Here is a 26,373-nt window from a genome sequence, read left to right as displayed (position 1 = left end):
CTGTAAAGAAAAAATATATATATTCTTTAGCATTACCTGCAATGCACAACCAAGGAACTCGACAGAGAGGTGGAACAAAAATAGGGGCGTTAGTTCAAGGCGTAAACTAATATATTAGGGCATACAGCTTTAATCATTGGCTTCTCAATGCACCTCTTTCTTCCTCAATGAGTTTATTCATATATATTTAACTACTGGAAACTGTCTTTGCCAATATATAAAGTTAGTTACCTCTATTTGGTTATTACAGTTGGGTTTATCAAAAATAATTCTAATGGAGCTAAAATAATTAGTTTTAGTTTAAACATTATGGGCCTGATTAAGACTACAGCAATCCAAAGGACCGCCATTGTCACAGTGGCGGTCCAACAACCGTCACACTGCTGGACCACCCACAGTAATACAACTGTGTTGGGCGGACTGCCACGAGACAGCCAGCACCACCGGGATTAAGAATCCCGCTGGGCCAGTGGTCTTCAACCCGGCAGGAATATGCTGGCGGTGCTGCAGCCGACAACGCCGAGCATATTCCGATTTGGCAGTTCACCACCCTTTTCATGATGGTGAGCATGCCATGAAAAGGGTGGCGGAATGGCAAGAATAGGGCCCCCTGCCAGATTTTAGGCCTGGGGGTGCAAGTGGGTGGGGGGCACATGTAGTGCCCACCTCGTTTTGCACCCCCAGTTCCTGCACTATATGCCACACCGTGCAGGAAGGTGCAGTTGGCGATCTGAGAGCGGTGGTCTGCCTGTTAGGCTTCTTTATGAGCCTGACAGACTGCCACTCTCTGACTGCCCGATCTGGAGGGCGGTCTCACCACGGGTTTGGCGGTCCCACAGCAGATGGTGCAACGTAATCAGACCCTTAATGACTAAATGACAGAAAACCACCCCCGCTACAGAATTACATTTTGGGACACATTTCTTTTATTAACATGTAGTTTGCAACATAAATCATGGTACTATAAAGACATTTCTAAAAAATTAAAAAACACATAAAAAGCGTAAGTGAATAAAATTATACCTAATATGCACATTTTGGAATTTGCTAAAAGTAGACATCATCAATGCCTATTGAACATTTGGGACCCTAATGACCTGGACAGATATGGACTGATATGGGCCACGTTGGCAGTGACGGTGGCCAAGCGAGACATCGCACAAAAATGGGGTGACCCAGAACTGCCTACTGTTGCAAAGTGGGCCAGAAATATGGATTTGCTGATGGTGAAAGAAAGGGCGGTTTACGTGCTATGGGCCTGCCCCCGTAAATGGAACAAGGTTTGGGCCCCCTGGAACATCTACAGGGGGGAACCGTGTGAACCCTTACCGGAGGACGAAGACCTGGACTCAGAGGAGGAGGAGGATTAGGGGGACGGGTCTAGGTGATGGGCTCCTGTGGGGGCTGGGTTGGCGCTTGAATGCAGCTGTGACGTTGATCGTGTTCTAATTCCGAGCAATGGGTATTGACTGGATCTACGCATGTGGTACCTACTGTTAAGTGATGACATTAGTTGGGTTTTATAGTTTTAAGTTAATACTTACTGGGAACAAGTAGCTGTACTGAAGGTAGATGGGTCACGGAGTGAATAATGGGCGAGTTATACTGTGTTCTAAAATTTATGCGGGATGGCCACTAGAGGCACCCATCCGTGCCTCTGTTTTGTTAATACCTGCACCACGCCAAACTGTGATCTGCTTAATCATTTCCTTTGATAATACTGGCGAAAACTGTACTGTTGATATCTAAATATGATTTTGTGGTGTATCTTCTGCCTTCATGTTAATAAAGATTTTTTTTTAAAAAAAAGTAGACATCATCATCTCTTAACAAAATGTACACCTCTAACTTATAGTGGCAAGTATTGCATTACCATGTGTCAATCTAAACAATAAATATTGTCAATCAAACGTATCCAACTTATTAAAATTATTAGTTTGCATTCAGGCTGTGCCCACATAGCATGCGTGTATTTTCTAATGTGTTACGCTTCAGGTGGACTATGTTGGCCAAAGAATTACAAATTTGCCAGGCGACTAACATTCTTTAAATCAGGTTTATTAACATAGAGATTCAAGAGAACCAGATCCAAGCCAGATTTTTAGGTTATTGTTCATTATCATTACAATTTGACACAACTTGCATTGTAGTTTATGGTAGCTCCCAGGGGATCTGTAAGGATGATAGGGAAAGATAACTTGACAACTACCTTCCTTGAGACCTAGAATAGGAGGCAGTGTAGTCATGGCCCCTGAGCAGAAAGTGCTTGTGCAGAAAAGCACACTCCTTAGTTGCATTTATGGTACTGGTTTCATCCTGTGTCGATTCACGCTTCTGGTGATATACCTTCTGACTGGGCCCAAAAAAAGGGAAAAGGTCTTGGAGCAATATACCTTGCAATGTACAAAACGCCTTCTGATAAGCTGCTGCTCTCATTTGGAGCTCTGCTTTCATTTCTTGCTATTGATTCCTTGTAGACTGAAGGATATTTAGCTGAATGAAGACTGAATGACGACAGAATATTCACTTAGTTCAAGGTCTCAAAGTTTTAACAAATTGAGGGCTGCTAGTCAGCAAGACCTGCACTGACAAGGTAAATAAGATTGACTATTTCTAGCTGAACTATATGAATTTGTTCTCTTTCCAGTTCATACAGCATGATTTGTGCCTTATTCCTGGTGTTCTGCATCAAATTAATAATATTCCTTACAGAAACAAGCATTTGCTATGCAATCGGTCTCGCCTTTGGGACCTTATATGTATTTAGCTATGCAGCACATTAGCATGGGTGCTGAAACATTTACTGTTCTTTAATATGGAGGGAAAATTATGCACAAAACTACAAAACACGCCAGGTATCAGAACACATGGAGCGAAATACTGACTTTCTACAGGAAATTGTATTGTCCAAAGCTTTGTTTTTAATATAAAATCTGCCCCTTCTGTGGTTATATTACTGAAAATAAAAGATTTGAAAAAAAGATTATTGTCTACGGGTACTCGTCAAATACAAGTTTCTATGGCCTAGAATCTAGCAAATCCTAAAGTGATTCTGGTATTTTACTGACCTTTGCTGGTCGTTTTCTATCAAGACAGTTAAATAGAGGCAGTTGAACAGAAATAAAAGTTCCTATGCAAAGACAGAAGCAGACAAGTACTAGGGCTGATCTCCACATCCCACAAAGTACATACAACAGATCTTCCAGACAGCACAAGCGCTGTCTAGGCTAGACCTAAAAAACAGACAAAGAAGGATATGCCTTGATGGCTCAGTCTGGAAATGATGTGCCTATATAGGCAAAACTATGTTTGGTGTCGAAACCCCGATTAATCGTCCCAATGCCTTATAGCAATTGTGTGGTACTCGGTCTTTATTTCTGCCCTTGCTCTGCTGTTTTTCTGTAGAGCAATTCGAAACAATCCAGAACCCAAGGGTGCAAAAATGTAATCCAAGGTGGAGTGTGTGCCTATGTAGATGGAAGGTTTCTGGAAATGCGAACATGAAAAAACATCAGAAACGATATCTAGTATTTTCTACATCATCTACCACCCACCAGGTGATACGGCATCAGTCATTAAACAACTTATGGAATGCAAAGCTGAAAGTGCAAATTCACCTGCCAACAACATCTCCCTAGGCAACTTCAATCTGCACTGGTGAGACACAAATGACACAGAGGTTTTACAATTTCGATATTTTCAGGGGAAAAAGCTATGCTCAGCACTCACCCTTGTAACAGGGGCAACACTAACTCCCCAATCTCTAATGCCAACTACATAAACAAGCATTGCCATAGCCAATATGTCTCGCCAGCCTTTGGGACCTCATAATTGTTAGCTATTTACAGAATGTTGTTTTTTTGTAATTTTTCGGTCGCATGTTAGTCTTGTATAGAGCTTCATCTTAAAGAGCTAACAATAATTGACAGTCAGTAAATAGTGTCACACTATGGAACTCAGAGGTTTACTTTACCTGTTGTTCAAGCCACTCCCTTAATTACATAGGCCCGCAAATTTTAGAAACCGCCTTCACTCAAGCCACTTTTTTCAGGCCCTGCTTGTTAGGTCTGAGGAGTTACTGACACAAATGAAAAGGGGGGGCTCTTGGCCCCCCCGCCCGCATGGCGGCGCGGCGATCGCCCCCTCCCTTTGTGCCCCTCGGTGGTGGGGCGTGCCCTCCTGGGCGCGCCCCACCACCGATTGGCTGGTGCCCTCCCTGACCCGGATACCATGGTAGGATGTCCGGGTCAGGGGCGGGCGTGCCGGGAGGGGCTGGGTGGGGGCGTAGCCACCCCCACCCAGCCCCTTGGGGATAAAGAAGCGGGGAGCGCCCAGGAGACCCTCTTCTCCCTGGACGCTCCCCCCCAGCGTGTCGTGCCCCGCGCTCGGGGCTTCTTGTTTTTTGTCATTTCGTGTTTTTCTTTCCTCTCCAGGCCGTCGGTTCGTCACAGGACAGCAGCGGAGGTCGTCCGAAGTGTGTTCGACAGACCGGCGGATTGAGGAATATAGTCGGTCGGAGCGGAGTGCGGCCGGCGTCAGCAAGTAGCAGTGGCAGCTTGTTCAGGGTCCAAGCGGCGGTTACACCGATTACAGCCTTCTGACCAGGAATAGAGGTATTTGTCGGGGCGGAGTGGGGGCCGGAAGCCTTTCAGCCGTATTCCGGCTTCGTGGAGGAGTGTGGGTGCTCGTGGGCACTTCGGATATTGTTAGTAATTTTACAACGCCCGCGTCGCCTAAACTATTGTGTGCTGCACTTCTAGGGCATCCCGCCGGCAGTAAGAATCGGGCGGGAATCTGTTTCACCAGCGCATCGCGTGAAAGGAGAGGCGAAGCAGGGTCGATCAGGGTAGCCAATGGATGGGAGACCCAGAGCGGTGATTGACTAATTCTGTGCCTCCGCTCCTCACACGGGCGTCTTTGTTGATCTGTTTGTCCTTTTTTCCCCGCCTTCCAGGTGAACTGAATTGGCCGGCCGTTCGGGTGAGCTGTTTAGGTTGTGAAGCAGGGTAGACCAAGGCAGCACTTGGATGGTAGAAGAGGGGGAAAGGGTGCATTTATCTGTTGAATTCGAGTAATTTGAAGAAAATTCGGTCTGATTCATATTGATTTAAATTGTTTTAAGTGACCAATCTGGTATGTCTGTTGCATTGTGGGAACTGTACAAATAGGCATCAGGGGTGCTTTCAATTGTTGGGGCATACAGGCAGAGATAGGCTGGAGGGTTGTGGACAAAAAGGTAGTCCAACCACCTTTAATATAAAGGTCTCTCCTGACTCGTACTCCCAGGTATTAATACATTTTCTATTACAGGCAATCAAAGAAAACAATGCTGCATTTTGACTGATCAACTCGAGGACGTGGAGTAGGTCGCAATACCGGCGCGGAACACGTGGGATTGGTCGGTAAGAGGAGAACGGGGGGCTAGCATTTCATCGCTCCTGGTTGCCGCCGGGTGGGTCTACACTAGGTTTACTCACCCCTGACATAGCCGGATAAGCCGGTGGTGTTGCGGCCGCCGTTGCATGGTGCTTACAGCCCCCTGGACATCCTCCATCTGGTGAAGGTACATAGCGCGAGTACGCAAAAGTGTATCATTAGGAGTGTAGGCAATCCTTGGTGGTTTTGAACATGCCAGGGCCAAGAGGTGGTAAAGGAGGGTCCAGGATGGAGGTTATGATGCAGACCATGATGCTTGAAATGAGCAACATTAACAAGCGATTGGGGAAAATTGATGAATTAGAGGCTCGCTTTAATGAGAGGTTTGATGAGGCTCCTGGCCCATCGGGTAGGCCTGTTCGCCAGAGGACAGCCCCCTTGCAAAGGGGGGATTTTGTTACCCCGCCTAAGAGGTCTAAGGCCAAGAAGCCCAGGTACACTGCCCCCCCCCCCCCCCCAGAGCCGTTAGTTCCAGTACCTATTGTACCTGTTCCTGCGGCTCCAGCGCCTCGGCACCTACGCCAACTATTCCTATTCCTGCAGCGCCAGCCCCTGTCAATCCCCCAGCGCCCACCCCGGCCGGGCCTGCCCCTTCACCCGTGGCTCCCACCCCACTTACGGGTTTACCGCCACCGGCAGCGCCCTTGCCTCCCACACCTCTGCCGCCGGTTATGCCCCCGGTGGCGCCGGCAGTCCCAACAGGCAATTTAGACTCAATCCCCCCGGAACTGGTATCTCAGATAACGGCCTTGATGCCGTGGTTGCAGAAGGGGGGGGTGTTACCGGCTTCGTCAGATCATGCCGCAGAAGCGGAAAAATTGGTGGAAAAGATTAAATCTGCAGCAGTGGCTGACAGTACTGCAGTGGCCTCATCTTCTTCCCTCGCAGGTTCCAGTCTCGCCCAACCGAACGGAGGTGGTGGGCAGCCGGCCCAGGTGCCTGGAAATGGTAAGGAGGTGGCACTGCCTCTCTTGGGAGATGGTTCTATACCCTCCAGGAGTGAGAATTTAGCACAACATGTGTCACAGACTGTGAAGGAGATGATTTGGGCCGATAAATATGTGTACATTTATTCATTACTGCTTGATAATAGGGAAATGGAGCATGCAAAGACGCTAAAGGAGTGGATGCATCCAAGTGAATGGAGGGCACAGTGTTCTAGATTTAGGGTGGAAGAAACTCTGCTTAACTGGATCAGGGCTTTCGCAGTGTTCACAGCTATCAAGGCTGAACGACCCCCCAATGTGCAGGCGCCATTAGCGTGCTATCAGAGCAGGATTGTGGGGTGGAGTGAACAGTACTCTGGGGATGCGTGGAAAGGGTATGATGTCAATTTCAGGAAAGCCTTGGAATTTAATCCATCACTGACATGGGACAAGGTTGACTCTATGTCATGGCATCAGCAATTCTCAGAGAGCTGGCCCCCCCATCAGTCCACCAGTGCAGTCAAGATTTTTTCCGCCAGACCTCAACAGCCCTTTCGGCCACCCCAAGCGGGTGAGGTCCCGGGTAGGAATAGGGGCGGCGGGTCAGAGAAGAAAGGGGTGTGCTGGGATTTTAATAGGCGCACCTGCACAAGGGCCCCGGGCACCTGTAGATTTAAACATGCATGTGGGGCCTGTGGTCATCCCTCTCACCCAGAAGCATCTTGCAGGTCCAAGCAGGGCAATCAGGGTCAGAGGGGAAGAGGAAAGCCAGTGTAGTACAAACAAGTTGGGTCCCCCCACGCCTGTAGATGTTCTGGCAATGATCCCATGGTTAAATAGATATCCGGACCACACAGCAGCCACACTACTTCAGGAAGGTTTCTCCCAAGGCTTTAGGATCCCGGCAGGGGGGTACACAGGTAGCGCCCATTGCAAAAATCAATTGTCAGTGAAACTCAACCCTACAGTGGTGGCGGCAAAAATTAGCAAAGAACTGTCTCTGGGCAGGATATCTGGCCCATTTGTGAGGGTACCCGTCCCCAATTTTGTGTGTTCACCGCTAGGAGTAGTTCCCAAAAAAGAGAAGGGCCAGTTTAGACTGATCCACAACCTGTCGGCGCCCAGAGGAGCGTCTTTGAATGATGCGATTGATGAAACGATTTGTAGTGTAAAATATGCCTCATCTGACCAGGCGGTCGACCTGTTGCGTGCCCTGGGGCCAGGGGCCCTGATGGCAAAGTCAGACATAGAATCTGCTTTCCGTCTCCTCCCAGTCCACCCAGCTGATCATCATCTCCTAGGTTTCACTTTTGAAGACAAGTTTTACATGGATAAATGCATGCCCATGGGCTGTTCCATATCATGTGCATATTTCGAGACGCTTAGCTCTTTTCTAGAATGGGTCATGAGACAGGCGACGGGCCATCAGCAGGTCATGCATTACCTGGATGATTTTCTCTTCTTAGGTGCGGCGGGCTCTCAGGAGTGTGCCTGGGCACTGCAGGAATTTTGCGTGCTCATGCGGGCTTTTGGGGTCCCGCTAGCGCCGGGGAAGACGTTTGGGCCATCCACCTGCTTGGAATTTCTCGGTATCGAAATTGACTCAGTGGAAGGATGCTTCAGGTTGCCCCAGGACAAAGTGTCTAGATTTAGAGCAGCGCTGCGACAATGCCTACGCAAACACAAGGTTTCCTTGCAACAATTACAGGAGGTGGTGGGGCAACTGAACTTCGCTCTGCGGGTTATCCCTATGGCACGCCCGTTCTCACGCTCCATTGCCCAGGCAATGAGGGGATTACGGGAGAAACATCACCGCACGAGGTTGTCATCTGAGGTTCGCCAGGATATGCTCATATGGATGGCGTTCCTGGAGGGTTTCAATGGCAGGGTAGTGTGGCCCGGTCCTCCCACCACATCAGCAGAGTTGGGTTTATGGACAGACGCAGCTGGTAGTTTGGGTTTTGGCGCCATCCTGGGGAACAAGTGGGTCGCCCAACGATGGCCGGAAGAATGGAGAGCATGGGGTTTGACCACCAATATTGGCTTCCTTGAACTCTTCCCAATCTGGGTGGCATTGAAGGTCTGGCCCGAACACCTATGTATTCAATCAGTGGTGTTCTGGTCAGATAACATGACCGTGGTGGAATGCATAAATCATCAGGGGGCGCGCTGTCCTTTCATACTGCGCCTGATAAAGGAGATTGTGTTGCAATGCTTGAAAATGAATGTGGTCTTCAAAGCCAAGCATGTCCCTGGCATTCTCAATAATGCAGCTGACTCCCTCTCTCGCTTTAAAATGCAGGTTTTCAGGGAACATCTTCCTGCAGCAGACCCCTCTCCGGCTCACTTCCCGGCAGTACTTTGGCAGATTGGTGCCCCAGATTACAGGACCTCGTGGTTGCTAGCTTAGCCCCCAGGACCAAGACAGCTTACGAAGGGGCGTTTTTGTCTTACCGTACTTTCTTGGGGCAAGAATGGGAGGATAGGTGGGCACAGGAGGACAGCTTTGCAGCATACTTAGAAGGGATGCACAGGGAGGGTCGCTCCGTAGCGGCTGCGAGCAAGCATAGGGCGGCGGTCTCCTTCTTTGCGCAGGCTAAGGGCATGCGAGACCCCACTAACACCTTTATGGTGCGCAAGGCCTTGAGGGGTTGGCGCCGTTTACAGGGTCACCCTGCTGATAAAAGAAGGCCCATTGGGCTAGCACGGCTGACATCTTTATTGGTGGCACTGCACAATGTCTGTAGCTCGGAGTGGGAAGTACTTCTGTTCAAAGCTGCATTTTCACTGGCCTTCTATGGGGCTTTGAGAATTGGTGAGTTGGTAGCAGCGTCCAAACATGATCAGCAGGGCGGCCTACAAGGGGCCTGTGTAAAAATCAGGGATGATACCATGTGGGTGACAATTCAGAAATCCAAAACCGACCAGGAGTCACGGGGTCACACCATAGTGCTCCACCGAGCCCGTGCCAATCCTTGCTGCCCGGTTTCTCATGTGGAAATCTTCCATAAACAGCGAGGGGGCACGGCGGGAGGTGCACTGTTGTGTCACGCCGACGGTACGCCCTTGACCAGGTACCAGTTTAGAAGGGTCTTGGAGCTGACGATCAGACAGGCAGGTCTGGACCCCAAGGAATTTGGCACTCACTCATTTAGGATTGGGGCAGCAACTGAGGCAGTGGCAAGAGGCCTCCCGGTTAAAAATGTGAAGGAAATTGGGAGATGGTCCTCTGAATGTTATAAACGATATGTGCGAATTGACATGTTGTGACAGGATGGTGCTCACACCCGGTTTATTTTGTTTTTTTGCAGTTTCTCAAACCTGTGACGCAGGGGAGGAACTCTCCACCGGGCATCAACGATCCACGCCATCACGGAACAAGCATCGGGATCAACACAAGAAAATGGTTTGGATCGTGGGTCACTCGTATGTGAGGCGTGCTAAATGTGTTTTTCTTTCAGGAGACCGTACAAAAAGGGCTGCGCAAAAGGGGTTTGACATTTCATTCTTCGGGAGAGGGGGTCTATGTCTCACCCAGTTCAAGGACTTCTTCCAGGGACTCTTAGCTCAACAGCCCGCCCCCCCGTCAGTGGTGATACTTCACCTGGGGGAGAATGATTTGGCCAAATTGGGGAGACGCATCCTTATTGAGGAGATCATCTCCACTGCGGGGTGGGTGGCCAGGACTTGCCCGGGTTGCACGGTAGTATGGTCGCAACTTATCCCTCGGTGGCAGTGGCGAGGGGGGGACTCGGTTAGGGCGTTGAATCACTCGGTAAAGAGGATCAACACGCAATTGGACAAACTTTTTCGGGCCCCCCGGTTGCAGACGATTCCACATGGGTGTATCTGGGGCGAACAATATTACCTAGGGGATGGAGTACACTTGACTGAGGCGGGGAATGTTTTGTGGTCTAACAATATCTGGGCCTGGTTAGAGGGTTTTGCTAAACAAGATTGCTGATTTGGGTCTAGGTAGGGGGAGGCCAGATCGTCGGTTAACAATGCTGGCCTGTGGCGGTAAGGTCATGACCGGTGAGCAGCTATTTTAAGGTCTGAGGGGGCGGGCATCATCCATGGGAGGTTCCCGTCCAGGGGGAGGGGCCATTGGCCACTCCAAGAACTCCAGGGGCAAGGTAACTGGTGCTTCAAAGGGGCGCGGGTTGGAGTAGTCACGCTTTCCTTAGGCTGGTAGCCACCCCGCGCGCGCATACTTATGACGTCACTGGATGGCGCAGAGTAAGGGCCCTCCTTTAGTGGGTAAATGGAGTTCACGGCGTAGACCGGGTAATTACCAGGACCGGCTGCGCATGCGCACATCACTAGGTAAGGCGCAGCTAGTAGGACCTGACACCGGTTAGCGACCTTGCCATATGGCCAGAAATGTAGTATACAAAAATCAAGATGAGGATGTTAGCTTCGGTTAGGAAACAATCTGTATTAGAGTTTCTGTTAAGGTTAGCCTCTCAAACTTGTTGACAATATTGTATCTAATGTCCTGCTGATTTTTGTATAAATTGTTGATCATGCAATTAAAACCTTTTAATTTCATATCTTAATAAATACGGCCGGGAGGTCCCGCGGCCTCCCGCCTTCCAAAGATAACCAGGTATCATGTTCATGTGTCAGGTGTTGGTGTGCTCAGATGGGGGGGGCGGCAGCCAGTCGCTGACCATGTGAAAAGGGGGGGCTCTTGGCCCCCCCGCCCGCATGGCGGCGCGGCGATCGCCCCCTCCCTTTGTGCCCCTCGGTGGTGGGGCGTGCCCTCCTGGGCGCGCCCCACCACCGATTGGCTGGTGCCCTCCCTGACCCGGATACCATGGTAGGATGTCCGGGTCAGGGGCGGGCGTGCCGGGAGGGGCTGGGTGGGGGCGTAGCCACCCCCACCCAGCCCCTTGGGGATAAAGAAGCGGGGAGCGCCCAGGAGACCCTCTTCTCCCTGGACGCTCCCCCACAGCGTGTCGTGCCCCGCGCTCGGGGCTTCTTGTTTTTCCCACCCACCATCCCTGGAACTAAATGATTGAGGTTGTCTTAGTCTAGTTTAAGTGTAATCTGTAGGTGCTTGTTGAGATCGTTGATATGCATAAGTGATCCGTGTCTGGTTTGTATATTATGCTGATGATGCTTTCTTTAGGAATTTTTCCCCTTTTAGTGAATTGTGATGAAACATGTTATGATACTGCAATTGTGCTTAGGACTTTTTTCCCTTTGTAGTTTTAAATTGATGTTTTGATGTGTTAGCTAGAGTAGTTGTCATTAGAATTTTTTCTCCTAGGTCGTCGTATTTATTAGGTTTGGGGCATGCGGTAAGGTCATGACCGGTGAGCAGCTATTTTAAGGTCTGAGGGGGCGGGCATCATCCATGGGAGGTTCCCGTCCAGGGGGAGGGGCCATTGGCCACTCCAAGAACTCCAGGGGCAAGGTAACTGGTGCTTCAAAGGGGCGCGGGTTGGAGTAGTCACGCTTTCCTTAGGCTGGTAGCCACCCCGCGCGCGCATACTTATGACGTCACTGGATGGCGCAGAGTAAGGGCCCTCCTTTAGTGGGTAAATGGAGTTCACGGCGTAGACCGGGTAATTACCAGGACCGGCTGCGCATGCGCACATCACTAGGTAAGGCGCAGCTAGTAGGACCTGACACCGGTTAGCGACCTTGCCATATGGCCAGAAATGTAGTATACAAAAATCAAGATGAGGATGTTAGCTTCGGTTAGGAAACAATCTGTATTAGAGTTTCTGTTAAGGTTAGCCTCTCAAACTTGTTGACAATATTGTATCTAATGTCCTGCTGATTTTTGTATAAATTGTTGATCATGCAATTAAAACCTTTTAATTTCATATCTTAATAAATACGGCCGGGAGGTCCCGCGGCCTCCCGCCTTCCAAAGATAACCAGGTATCATGTTCATGTGTCAGGTGTTGGTGTGCTCAGATGGGGGGGGCGGCAGCCAGTCGCTGACCATGCCAAAGTGGAATGATATACTTGGGGAGTTGCATCTTCAGAGGTTCCCGTGTTCCGTAGAACACCACCCGATGCAGTCTGCAGTACTCGGAAACCTACTAGGATTTGGCTTGTGTGTTTTCTTGGTAAACAGGTTCCAAGATGGCTGTTCAAACATTATGACAGTACAGTGAAAGGGCAATGGGGGGAAGGGATGTGACTAGAGGAGTCCATTATACTGGTTTCATAATCATAATGCACACCGGATCCAGCTATTGAAATAAAATAATGTGTCACTTATAAAGTGCGAGGTTTCGGTAGCATGAAAATAGTAAATGAAAAGGGGAACCGCAAAAGCGCGTCTACAGCGAAGGAGGACTGTTTTTTTACATAACAATGGCAGAATATTTTCAGTACTGAATGCGGAACACCAAAGTTTTGATCAAATATGTGAATGAGCTAAGACGAGGGACCCACAATGGGAGCTTCAAATTGAAGCTGTCCTGCGTATTAAGTTTAAAGAGGTTGATTTTTCGCGATGAAGGCGTGTTATTGTGATCGTATCTGTAAAATAACAGATCAAATATTAAGCCACATGTATATCACTCAAACAATTACAACGCAAATCATAGCTGGTTGCTTTGTTAATTGTGTTTGTCTTTCCCTAATTGCTCTTTAGGTGCGAGTGTATAATTTGGTAGTGTTGTGTCGGTGAATATACTTAGGTGCAGATTTACAAGCCCCTTGCCCCACTGTTGCGTCACTTTTCCCATGTTAAAAGTGAAGCAAAAGTAAATCTACCCCTTAGAGTCTTCTGTGACATGCAGTTAGCCTGCAGCCTGTCCCTGCACACTAGGAGAACTTTCACATGTCAATGCCATCCATTGTGCAGTCTTTCTGCTATGAAGCCGTTGTCTAGTCTAAGAAGCGTTTTATTGTGTTTTGCACCCCGGCTACACCCTGACTGTACTCAACCTGACTATGTAGTGAGTGTGTAGTGCACGCTGCATTCGTTATGTGAATTTGCAGCATATTTGGCAAGCAATGACTGCGCAATCCAGCTTTACCATATAGTAATTGCATAGCCAGGGTAAGAGACGAAACATATAGGCTTGCTCTTGTACAGTGTGTGTAGTATGTGCATGCATGATGATAACACTTATATTACGCGCTCCTATGTAAAGCCTTTTAGGTGCCATGTAGACCAAGCCTATACCTGGAAGTAATTGTGTAACTTTAGGGTAACCGGGCGTCCCGAATTTGTCGGGACACACCTGATTTTAGTCCAGCAGATTTTGACACATTTAGCTGACTTGGTTTTTCTAGAGAGGCTCGACTACAAACAGAACCAGTTTGTTTTTTAGGTGCTCAAAGTCAAGACGAGTCTACAGCTCTTATCAAAACACAACTGAATTAACAGCAATTAGGCCTCGTTGTCTGTATTTCTGTGCTGACTTGCACTGCCATTTAAGTCTTTTTCTGCCCCATGACAAATGTAAAAGCGTAGTCCTTCTTCTCTGTCACCTAAAATGTCCCAGGTTTTGGTTTTCAAAATCTAGTTGCCCAAGGTAACTTGAGTGGGCAGTTGCTCGTTACAAAGTAGCGACTGAGCAGCTGGGGATACCATTCATAGTGTGTATAGAGGGAGGCTCGAACATCCTGTGATTTGGGGCAAATCGCTTAATCGCGCTAATGTAAAACTGCAAAAAAAACTATTGGTACAGAATCGCAATATGGGTGGCGCTTTGTCTTGTTAATCCCACAGATGCAAAATGGCGGGGTGCCGACAAAAGCATGAACGGGCAGTAGGTGGTGTAGGTGCGGCGAGCGAGCTGAAAGAAAACAAAAAAAAGTAGTGAGCCAAACGTGAACAAGTGGTGAAAAATTAACTGATCCATGTAACTGTGTCAGTCGCTGGGGTGGAAAAATCAGCCAAAAGGCAGGTCAAAGATAACAAAGGGACCATAGAAGAGGAAGATATTAAGAGGGGCAATACAAGGAGCGAATTACAAGAGATGGGCGGGGTCAAACTTCACAGAGAGACTACATCAAGCCTCGCAAAGAAACACATGTGCGCTGCAAGGCTTGACCTAAAAGTGAAAACCTATCATGGTAAACTGTTCTGACCACTTAGTAATACCCTTTTCAAATCACTTCTCCAAAATTTGGTCTTTCGTCAATTGAAAAAATAAACGATCTGGGAGAGAAACCTTAGATACTCTGGAAGGTCCAGTATAAGACACAAGAGTGCCACTGAGCTTCTGAACGTTCTAATGGGTTTCAATGCCATTATTCAAACAGCACATTGCACCAAAGCAATGATGTAAGTAGCAGGCGTAATTGCGTCACTAAAACAGAAAATACAGAAACGCCCTTCTTGCGATAGTTCCCAAAATAACTGTACGAGGAGAGGAAACTTATGTGAATCACTGAGAGAATATGGAGGCAGAACCTCTCTGCTCTGAACCTAACAACTCTAAGAGCTAAAAGAAAACCATAAAAATATCACATATTCAAGGAAACGAATTCATCCATCAAATTGGACATGAACAAGCCCACAAAGTGGGCAAAGGAAATCTTTCCCATCTCTCAAGACATCAAAGAATCAAGAAAACCCCCAAAAAGTGCGACTTATTTCCTCATCAAAATAAAATACTTTGAATTCTCTCTTAAGGCCGATACTGCTGAGTTACACCTCACGTCCCTAACCTGCAAGTCCTCAGAGGTCATGGTCTTCGGTCCAAAAATATCATTGCAGAACTTACACCATCCTCTTACTTTGCGTGCAGGATCTCAGCAAAGCTGGTAAAGGATATCAGTCATCCATCATCCCCTACCTTACTAACCTGGTCATTTCCAACCTGGAGCACATCATCTTCCTGGACATCCTAAAAATTGGACAAACATCTTCACTGTCTAAAAAGCAAGGCACAGATTCAGAAGATCTGAATATTTTTCAACCCATGTCTAACCTTTCTTCCCTTGCCTATGTTTGTGTTGCAAACCAGCCAATGCAGTTTATCAAAGACAGTCTCCAATTGGTGAGAGATTCAGTTCAGGACTGTGGAGGCTGGAATCAAAGTCAATTATTAACAGCAATGTGCCTTCCAGAACATGGATTTGAGTTTTATTTGCGAATTAGAATCTACACAAATCTTCCAATTCGGGTTCAATTAGTGAACTTTTTGAGTAGGGTTAATTTTTCAATAAGGTATGATGGCCCGTACTTGTTTCTCAAACCAACTTTTTCAATAAAAACTCTTTTACCTGGAGTATGCTGAATTTGGTATTTATATTTTTTTCTTTTGGATTTATCAACACATTTTTACTGCACTGCACTGTGACAATAAAAAATAATTGGTGTGTAACATAATTTGGGACAACAATGTGTGGCACTGTAACTTGCACATATAATACCACAGGGGATATATATACATACATACATATATATATATATATATATATATATATATATATATATATATCTGCAATACCTCGCAGCAGCAGCACTCCACCCATCAAGTGGAAATACGAGGCAAGGACCAGCTTGTTGCAGCATTCAATTATTTATTTTCCCAATACAGCTTTGCCACGACGCGTTTCGGCCGTCCCTGCGGCCTTGATCACATGACAATGCATAGTGCTCAGCCCATTTTTAAAGTGTAAGTGCGTCACATGTTGTCATAGACATTAGATAGAAGTTTTACTATATATATATATATATATATGTGTATGTATATACATTTTTCATCCTCACTTGTGCAAGAAACGGAGATGGACCACTTAGATAGTGCCAAATGGATTTATTCGATGTTGCCTGGTCGGTCCTGACGCGTTTCAGCTCGGGGTGAGCCTTGATCACATGACACGGTACAACAACCTTTTTTCTTTTTTAAAGTGCAAGTGCAAGGGATAGTGCTCACGTGTTCCTATACAACAATAGACATAGTGGACATACTTCTTTGGCATGTCTGTATATTACCGATATGTACTGAATATTGTAAACACTTCGATATGTTGTATAAATACGTAAACAGTAATAAAAGTGCAAATGCATATCACATTCTTAATAAATAGACAGTTACAGCCACATGATTTGATAGATCGAATATCATTGTGTGAAAGTAGTCCTTTTCTATGTCTGATGGTGTTGATAAAACAATGTGTAAATGTGCTAAAAAAATATAAAGTGATGCGTGAAATAAAATACCTGAATGTAAGTTGACAGTGCATACATTGTATTTTAAATCATATTATCTACTGTAGTGTCTAGGTGTTTAAAACTCTTGGTCAAATATCCATAAATCTAGATGTTATATCACGAATTGCACATTAATATCAGACCAAATAAAGAGAAGTATATATTGTAAAGTCTAAGTGATTTTCATGGGTATAGACATGATTCGATTCTGGTAAAATACCCAAAGAACCTGAAGTATTGAAAAATAGAATAAATTCAACACTTAAAATATTCCGCATAGTGCAAAAAATTCATTCATAGATTATGTCCATATTTCCTAAAAATAAATATAGGTTGTATATAAATAATACATGTATGGTTCAATATGAATATGAATATAAATATTACATTATAAAATATATACATAAATATTAAATATATACATATAAATACAATGTCTAAAAAAATCCCATATCTAAAAACCACAGTACTAAAAACCACAGTAAAAATATCATATTTCATGGTCATATATGTGCAAATATACAAATAATTCCTCCTATATTATGGACATGATCCCTTATATATAAAGTGCTATATTTGAGACTTAGAGGTATAGAGCCCAGAGGCGATGGAACAGTAAGTATATATTTTCCATTTTTTGTTGTTTTCTGTATTAAATAGTTCTAAGGTGGAAGCATACAGATAGCTATCGAGGGCCAGTCATGTTTATAGACAGGTATGTAGGTCTTCTGTAACATTCTGGCCATTCGGTTGTTTGCTGTTAAATTCCAGAATGTACCTTGTCTCTAGTAACCTCAACGCACTTTCCCTGTCTCCTCCCCTCCTGCTTGGGGGAATGGTATCAATTACATAAAATGTAAGATCCTTGTTATTGGCTGAATGTTTTCCTTTAAAATGTCGTGCTACAGGGTAAGTGTTGTCTTGGTTACTGATGGCTCTGAGATGCTGTAGAATTCTTTTATGTGCTGCCAGTTTAGTACTTCCCACATAGTTTAATTTGCAGGGACAGGTTAAAATGTATACTACGTGGTCTGTTTTACAGGTCAACAATTTGTTAATAGATTTATTTCTGTCGCTGAACGGGGTCTTTTTTTTTTTTTTTTTTTTAAATCCTCATATTGCGAAAATATTATGTATTTTGGAAAGTTTGCTTTCTACCTCTGAAGCTTTCCTTTTTGTACCGTCACTGCCCAATGGTCTCTCTTTACTTGGGAGTTTTCCCTTGTCTTGCTTAATCAGAGGAGAACCTTTTCCATTTACATATTAACATATCTGTAGTCGAGAGGGAGGGAGCTAGCCACCTTGGCTACTTCTATGAGTATCATACTCATAACACAGAATACGCTTTCGCATTAATCATAGGACAGTATGTTACGCCCGATCCTCGGAGGTCAGATGTTTCTCCATGATTTCCCAATACTTGAACCTCTTACTAATTTTTCCCCTTCTGTCTAATTTATTTATTTTGATAGCTGAGTTTAACCACTCTGCATGTGTCGGGGGAAGAGGACCTATCCACTTAATGCAGATCTCCCTTCTGGCTATCACCATTAGTACAAAGAGTAATTTTGCTTCCATTACTGTTAGTTTATCTACCCCCGTTGTGTTATCAATCCCGAAGAGAATAAGAGTTGTACTTACATTTAGATGTTTTTGAAATATTGAGTTCAACGTCTTACCAACTCCTTCCCAGAATGTTCTCAAAGATGGGCAATTCCAGAACATATGGACATCATCCGCCTTCTCTTCCCCACATTTAGGGCATTTTTTGATTCCCGCATTTTTAAATTTTGAAAGCTTTTTCGGTGTCCAATAGGCTCTATGCAGGGTGTACAGATGATTTCTTTTTACTGCCGCTGTTTTTAATGTTGACCAACATTTCTCTATGGAGTTTTCCCATATATTTACTAGGTCTTCTGAAGCTAGGTCTATTCCCCAGATTTGCTCTGCCATCTGGGAGCTTTCCTCTTCATTGTCTATAAAAGTCCAATACCATTTTGCTACCTCCTTCTTCATGGGTAAGATTTTTATCATTTCTTTTTCTACGGTTTTGTTTTCTTTATCGTACTTTGGTAGTGTCTTTGCCCAACTGTTTAGTTGATAATATTTGAATTTTGATATTCTTCTATTGGAGATCTTATTCAGTTCTTCCCATGATATTAATGTTGTTCCATTCAGAAGTTGACCCCAATATTCGATGTTACGTTGTTTTAAGGGGGTAGCCATGACATCTTTTAAACATTCCGGTGCTCAGGGAGAGTTCCATATCGGTGCCATTGCACTATAATAGGGGATTTTTAAGATCAATCTGATTTGTATCCAGAGTTTAGCCGCCTCCTTCAGAACTTTTAGCTTAATTTTCTTGAAGTACTTTTGATGACCAAATTTGAAAAGAAAATGATCCTCAGCTTCTGTCATTCCTTTCAAGTGTTCCGGGTAATATTGGTGTATTCTAAGAAGAGACCGAATGTTTTTAAATTGAAATGCTCTGCAGTATTCTGTTAAGTCGGGACTTGCTATTCCTCCTTTCTCTTTTTTCCTCCTAAGTTTTTTCCAGGATATTCTAGTTCCCTTGGAGGCCCATATGAAACTTGCTATTTCCCCTTGCAGCCTTTTTAGCTCGGTTTTTTTAAAATCCAAAGGAATAGTGTTAAAAAGGAAGGTATATTTTGGGAGTATACTCATTTTTATAATATTAGATCTCCCTATAAAACTTAAAGGAAGGCTAGACCATACTTTAAGCAGTTTTCGCACCTCTCGAGCTACTTTATTCAGATTATTTTGTGTTATTTTGTTAAGGTTTTGATTAACCAAGATACCTAGATATCTTATCTCTTCCCTTATATTGGGGCTGTCAAACTGTGTGTTCCATGTCATTATTTCTGTTTTTGCATGGTTAACTAAGTATCCTGAAACTTCCCCGAATTTGCTGATTATTTTTTCTATCGCTGGCTTGGATTTTACATATTCATCTGTAAATAGCATCAAATCATCTGCATAGAGAGCCAGCTTTTTCTCCCATCCTTGATATTCAAAGGGAGAGATTTCTTTGCAATGTCTAAGTTGATTTGCTAGGGGTTCTATATATAGATTAAATAGCAGGGGTGAAAGAGGACACCCCTGTCTAGTGCCTCTACCAATTTTAATGTTGTTCGTAAGACTACCGTTAACCAAAATTCTTGATCCTGGGTTTTTATAGATTTCTCCTATTGCGTGTAGAAAAGAATCCCCTAAGTTATTTTTAGTCATTATGTTGTTCAGGAATGACCAGTTCACTCTATCGAATGCCTTAGCTGCATCGACTGTTAATATTGTTAACCCTTTCGATGCTGATGACGAGCTCAGCTCGTCATGATGCACAGTTGAGCTGTGCTGATGACGTGCTGAGCTCGTCATGAATGCAGCCTAAGCGCAGTTTCCAGCACAGGGGGGGAAAACACCTAGCAGCCAAGGTGTTAAAGGAATATTTTTTTCCGTAGCTATGTCTATTGCACTTATAAGTTCATGCGTTAATTCGTGTAATTGTCTTCCTTTTGTGAAGCCTTTTTGATCTGAATGTAGAAGTTGAGGCGTAAATTTTCCCAATCTTGTTGCCATTATTTTAGTAAAAATTTTATAATCTGCATTAAGCAGAGATATCGGTCGATATGATTCGCATTTTTTGGGATCCTTCCCTGGTTTTAAAATGATTGTTATTACAGCATCATTCCAGGTGTCTGGCATCGTTTCCTTTTGCTTAAAAACCATATTTATTAGCTCTGTTAAATGTGGAACTAATGTGTTTATTAAGGTCAAGTAGAGCTCGTTGGGCAGTGTATCTGGGCCTGCTGCTTTTCCTTTTTTTAGGGTTTTTATTGTTTTTTTTACTTCAGTTGGTCAAATTTCTTTATTTAACTCCATCTTCTCCTCTTCCGACAGTTTTAAGACTGGCATGTCTACTAGATATCTCTTGATTTGTTCTTCAGATGGGTTGACATCCTCAGTGTATAAATTTGAGAAGAAGGTCATAAATTCGTTTCTAATTTCCCCTTCCGCTGAAGTTAGGCTTGTCTGATCTTGATCTTGTCTTATTAGAGTTTTTACTCTATTTCTTGCCGTATCAGTTCTTAATTTCCATGCAAGCCATTTTCCACAACCCTCCCCATACTCGTGGTTTGCCAGTTTGCTTGCTTCCCACTTGGTTTTTAATTTTTCTTCTAGTATGTTACTTAGCGAATCTTTTTGTCTTTGTCTGTCTTTTTGTAAGCCTTCTTTTCTGTCTGGATCTTTTTCTGTTAAAATTTGAGTATCTAGGGTTTTTATATTTTTTTCTAAGTCTGTTATCTCTTGTTTCTCCTTCTTTGATTTATGTGCACCAAGACTAAGTAGTTTTCCCCTCAATACGGCCTTATAAGTGTCCCAAACTATTTGTTTTGAGGTTCCTGTTTTATTGTTTTCGAAAAAATCTTCTGTTTCTTTTTTAAGTGTTTGTACAATTTTCTGATCTGAGAACATAACTCTCTCCACCGTAAACCTTCTATTTATCTGGGCAGTTTTGATTTGCAGTGAGAACGGGGTCTTATATTCTGTTTTGTTGATACCATGTTTGCACGCTTTGCATGTTTTGCAGCTGTAGAATCCCTTTCTGTTTCTCAGCCAATCCACTGAATCCATGGTTTCAGGATTGGTGTCCACCAACCTATCCCTCATGGATGGACCATGGCAGTATGTGATGGAAAGTCTGGGGGGTAGGTCAGGCCCAATAATCGGATCTGCCAGAACCAAGGGCCAATTTTTTTCAATAATGGTTTTGATTTGGTTATGTTGTTTGCTAAATTGCAAAACCATTCTGAAGGCCATATCTCTGCCATCATTTTCTTTCTCTTTTTCTTTCCGGGGAGTTGAAGTATCAACATCCCCCTCTTGTAACAGCTCTTCTCTAGTCCTTGTCATGGAATTACTAATGGCTGATTCTATGGTTGGTTCTTTGGGAAAAGCCTCTAGCTAGAAACCTCTGCATGCATTCTTTCCCTTTTACTAATAAATTAATAAGGCAGGTTTTCAGAATTCTGTATAGTTGGAGTTCTCAACAAGGTATGAACACATTACAAATTAACCTTAAAATGTATAGTATTTTTGTTGGGCCATACAACTCAAACATTTTTAAATAGTATGCCCCAGGACAAAATATAGCACTTAAACTCAACATGCAAAAGGCTTGATACATAATACATGTGGGATTTGAAATATATAAAAATGTAGTTACCTGTCCAAACACAAAGCAGTACAGCGTAACACCCATGGCCCAGACATCCAAAGCCTTCAGTCAAAAATAAAATATATGTTAGAATGTGATTACAATGTGATCCATGGACATATCTTACATTAGATTTGTGAGACAGGAAGGTTGTACCTTGCCAGAGAATATATTCCTGGATTCCAAAAGAGTCTCTGGTGCCATGAAAGCAGGTGTGCCCACCGTGTTCGTTAAAAGAGCATCAGCGCCTTCAAACTGGTTGCTCACACCAAAATCTGCAATTTTTATGTGACCATCTTCTCCAACTAAGAGGTTGGAAGGCTTGATGTCACGGTGGATAATCTTTTGATAGTGCACTGCAAACAAAAAATCATGAAAATTATAAGGGGAAATAATAGATAACCAAGGATTATAATTTATAGAACGAACCAGTACCAAAAATGTGATTCTTTAATACCTAGATTAATTTACGGTGGGGACTCCTCCTGTGCCTGGTTTGATCCGTTCCTGTCATAGGCACTAGGTCCATTCACACAAGTGGGTTGGCATTTTTATCTGGGCAAGTGGGGAAAAGCTAGGTGGTAGAAAGTTTGTGGATCTCAGCAGAGTCTGAATTTTGGAGGGCACTGTGGGAATGAAATCGTTGTGGGAGTCATGCAAAGCTTACCACCCTGAACTTCTCCTGGTGTCTAGTTTTCAGAAATGTATGGGTTTGGGATGCGTCCCTAGGTTGCGGCCAAGCCCAGTTAACACAGCTACCCCCAGGGATAAATCAGGTCAGTTTTTTGGCAGGAAATGTTAATATCTCCACAACACCCAAACGAATCAAATGTACTTTCACTTGCTATAGGGATGGGGATGTTTTAGTCAACAGGGGAGCAGAAAGGCTGTTGAGGGTTTAGAGGTGAGGGTGGGGCCTGAAGCAGGATTGGTTAGACCACACCCCATTATTTTATAAAATAAATAGTCCTGCCATCCAGGGGCTTTCTGCCCCCCAAGAGCAAATATGGGGCAAATCCACTCACTGCCACCCAGAGAAGCCAAGATACTGGTTTGTCCATTTTGGGGTAGGAGTATGGCCAATGTCAGAGTGTGATGCCTATACCTATTTTTTTGCCCCAAATGCAAATTCCCTGGTGTCTAGTGGGCCTTCTATCCCCCAGGGGGCAGATCTGGGGCAATCTCCCCAACTGGGACAAATCTCCTATCTGACCCGAGAGGGCAGAAAGACACTATTGCCCCTTCTGTTCTGGAGGTATGTCAGGGTTGGCTGACCCATCCTTTTGTTTATTTTGGTGCCATTTGAAATTCCTGGGTATTTAGTGAGCTTTCAGCCTGCCTCCGGGCAAAGTGGGGGCAAACCTCCTGTCTGCCCCTTGATGTGGGGGTCACAGAGAGACTAGTTTGTCCCCAAACGCTAAATCCATGGTGTCTAGTGGACTTTCTACATGCCCCCCGGGAGTGCAGATTTCAGGGCAACCTCCCCAATTGAGACAAACTGCCTATCTGCCAACAGGGGGCAGGAAGATATTATTGTCACTCCTGGGTTGATGGTATGGCTCAATGTCAGGATACACTGCCCCATCCTTTTGTTTGTTTTGGCAATTTTTTTTAAATCCCTGGTGTTTAATGGGCTTTCTGTTCCCGCACCAGGGGCAAATTGGGACAAACCCTCTGTCTGTCTCGGTGTGGTTTGCGAAAAACTTGTTTGCTGCTTTAGAAGTGGGGGCATGGACCTGTGCATGGTGGCAGCCCCTACCCCTATGTTTTCTTTTATATAAATATGTCTCTGGTGCCTAGTGGGCTAAAAGCCCCATGGGGAAGGCAGATTGGGCAGCCTTTAACTGCCTCCCCAGGGAAGTGAAAACAAACTGTTGTGGTAGGGGCATGGCCATGCCCTCCCATATGTTTCCTTTTTTAAATATATATCCAGGTATCTAGTGGGACTACTGACCTCACCCCCCTCAACTTGAGGGAGACTGGGGCAAACCTTCAATCTGCCTCCCGGAGGGACGGTGGGGGACAGAATGACTGTTGCAACCTTATTAGGAGATATGGCCATGACCATGGTGGACAGCCATATTTCCTATGCTTAGGCAGTATGCATCGGAAAACCGAAGAGAGTCACTTCGTAAATCCCTGTTACAAAAGCAGTGTCCAATGTAGGTCCAAGTGGTAAAGCTCTAAGTCAGATTTGTAATATAACTGACTATTTAAATGAGCTCCATTTAGGTTCATTGTATGTAAATATAGTATGTAAATAATCTAACACAGATCTGGTGCTCCACACTGAATAAACTGGCACATACAGCTAGAAATGAGGCTACCAATTAACAAGTGATTGTATTGGAAACGGATCCGATTGGCTAATATAGTGTGACTAATAGCTGCCCAGAGGTGCATATTCTGGCAACTATTTGGAAGGCAATGTCTCTGAGCTCTATGACAAGTTGGTGACCCCGGAGGCAGTACAGCAGCCATAGTCGAGCGTGAGGTAAATTTCATGGCCACACATCCCAAATTTCGCAGTGTATTGCCTGTGTAACCATTTTCGTCCTTGCAAGTGAGTAACTTTCACAGTAAGTATAATGAAATTTGGTGGGTGAAAGGAATGTGAGGCAATTAGGAGTATGGGGGTGCAGAAATAGGAGTTATGTTATTTTATTTAAATTTATAAAAGCTCACGATTACCCTAGGGTGTCCTGGCGCTGAGCTCTGCTTCAGCGATAGTCGGAGGAGGTTCAATGAGTAAAGAGCCAGGTTTTCAGACCCTTTCTAAAGGAGAGAAGGTCTCCGGCATTTCTCAGAAAGAACGGAAGCTCGTTCCAAGCCTTAGACGCTTAGGTGATAAAGCTCCTGTCTCCCTAGCTGGTTTTTCTAACAGTGGGGATCTGTACATTTTTTGCTCCTTTAGACCGCAGGGTCCTGGTTGGGACATACCATTTGAATTTTTGCCTCAAATGGTCAGGGCCAATACCGTTGAGAGCCTTAAATGCTACCCATAAGGCCTTAAAACGAACCCTTTGCTTCACCGGGAGCCAATGTAGCCGAGTTAACTCTCTTTTTACCTAAAAAAAAATCGGTATGCCTGTCAGAAGCCTGGCGGCTGCATTCTGGGCTATCTGAAGCCTATTAAAATGTTGGTTTTGGGCGTTCAGATAAATGCCATTACAGTAGTCTAGGCGTGACATAACAAGGACTGTGACTACTGTCCTAAAGTCTGTTTGAGAGAGAAAGGGTTTCATTTTCTCAGAATTCACAAACTCAGAAACAGGAGGAAACTACTGAACTTATGTGATCATTGAAAGTCAATCTATTGTCCACAATGACCCCTAGGATTTTTACTTTCAGAGTTGGGGTAGGCTGATTTCCCAACTCTGAGGGCCACCAATCCGGGGTCCAAATAAGAGGGTTGTTACCAAATACAATCACCTCAGTCTTGCTTGAATTCAGCTTTAGACAATTTAAAGCCATCCAACCTACTATGGCTTGCATACAGTCATGGAAGCGAGCTCCAGCCTCCTTTTCATGACCGTTTTTGATGGATAGAACGATCTGTGTATCGTCAGCATATGAGGATAACTGAAAACAAAAAGATCTAATCAGAGCAGGAGTCAGGAGCAGTAGCAGAGAAGAAGCTGAGGCTAAGAGTCACATATCTCACAGGTAACCCTGATAGAAACCTTCACACAGTCAGCCCCCGAGATGGCATATATTTTGATATTAACCTGTAGTTTCTCTCACACGTGTCCTGAGAGAAGTCCACGATTCCTGAAAGCATGTGCGTATTTGCAAGACCCTTCTTCCATCCCTCTGTATTACAACCAATGAGAGATGGGCCTTGAAGTAGATAATATTTCAGGGGAAGTGCCAGATTTCCAACTTGACAGCAGCTTTGAGGTGAGAGTCATTTCTTTCTGTTGTCTGGATTGGTATTAGTGAACTGTCAAGCGTGATTACAGAATGGTGCAGGATGAGAAGAGTCTCAGAATAAATTCAACCTTCATAGTGAAGCGAATTAAGCTTCTAGTTCCTAGCAAAATCATGAGTTATTTTCAGACCCAAAACAAGCCTTCCGATGCTTGTGGCATTTATGGTCATTTTAGGTGTCACCCAGAAAGTGATGCATGTAGGTGAAGGAAATGGAGGTGGTCCAGAACAGTCTGTGACCTGCATGTTTCAGCTGCCTTAAATTCAGTTGGTGTAAACACCTAAAGCATGCTTTGTACCCACAGAAAAGGTGTGGGCAATTATTTCTGTGGTGCACTGTACACCGTATGACGTACAACTGAGAAACTCCTTCTCATGACAAATATAGCGCAAATAGATAAAAAAAGTTCACAGTCATTGGACTTAGGCTAGATGTACATACCTGTAGAATAAGAATTACCAATAGCAATTTTTTCCGAATGGGTATTCTAAATGTGTGAAATGTTTATTGCTTAATTTGCAATATCTAGTGGGTCGCAAATCAACCTACGTAATGAATATTGATGAGGTAGGTCACAATTTGCAACCCATTAGGAATTGGACCCTTCACAGGGATGGTGGGCTGCTGAGGTCAGCAGACCATCATGTCTGTGATTGCTTTTTAATAAAGTAATCTTTTTTTGAATGCAGCCTGTTTTCCTTAA

At 44.5% G+C, this 26,373-nt stretch overlaps 1 protein-coding gene across 4 annotated transcripts in view; it reads right to left on the bottom strand.

The window, feature by feature from the left end:
• Positions 1-26,373, bottom strand: part of CAMKK2 (calcium/calmodulin dependent protein kinase kinase 2) — a 360,738-nt gene that overhangs the window by 43,212 nt on the left and 291,153 nt on the right. For all 4 annotated transcript variants that reach the window (XM_086943001.1, XM_086943002.1, XM_086943004.1 and 1 more), the window contains exons 10-11: positions 21,896-22,095; positions 21,749-21,802 (exon numbers count right to left, since the gene is read on the bottom strand). In XM_086943001.1, coding sequence (XP_086799127.1) covers positions 21,749-21,802; positions 21,896-22,095 — 254 coding nt within the window. The remainder of the gene's footprint in view (positions 1-21,748; positions 21,803-21,895; positions 22,096-26,373) is intronic.

Source organism: Lissotriton vulgaris, chromosome 11 (assembly GCF_964263255.1).
Source record: "Lissotriton vulgaris chromosome 11, aLisVul1.2, whole genome shotgun sequence".
Taxonomy (NCBI): Eukaryota; Metazoa; Chordata; class Amphibia; order Caudata; family Salamandridae; genus Lissotriton; species Lissotriton vulgaris.
This window is presented reverse-complemented; position numbering and strand designations above follow the sequence as displayed.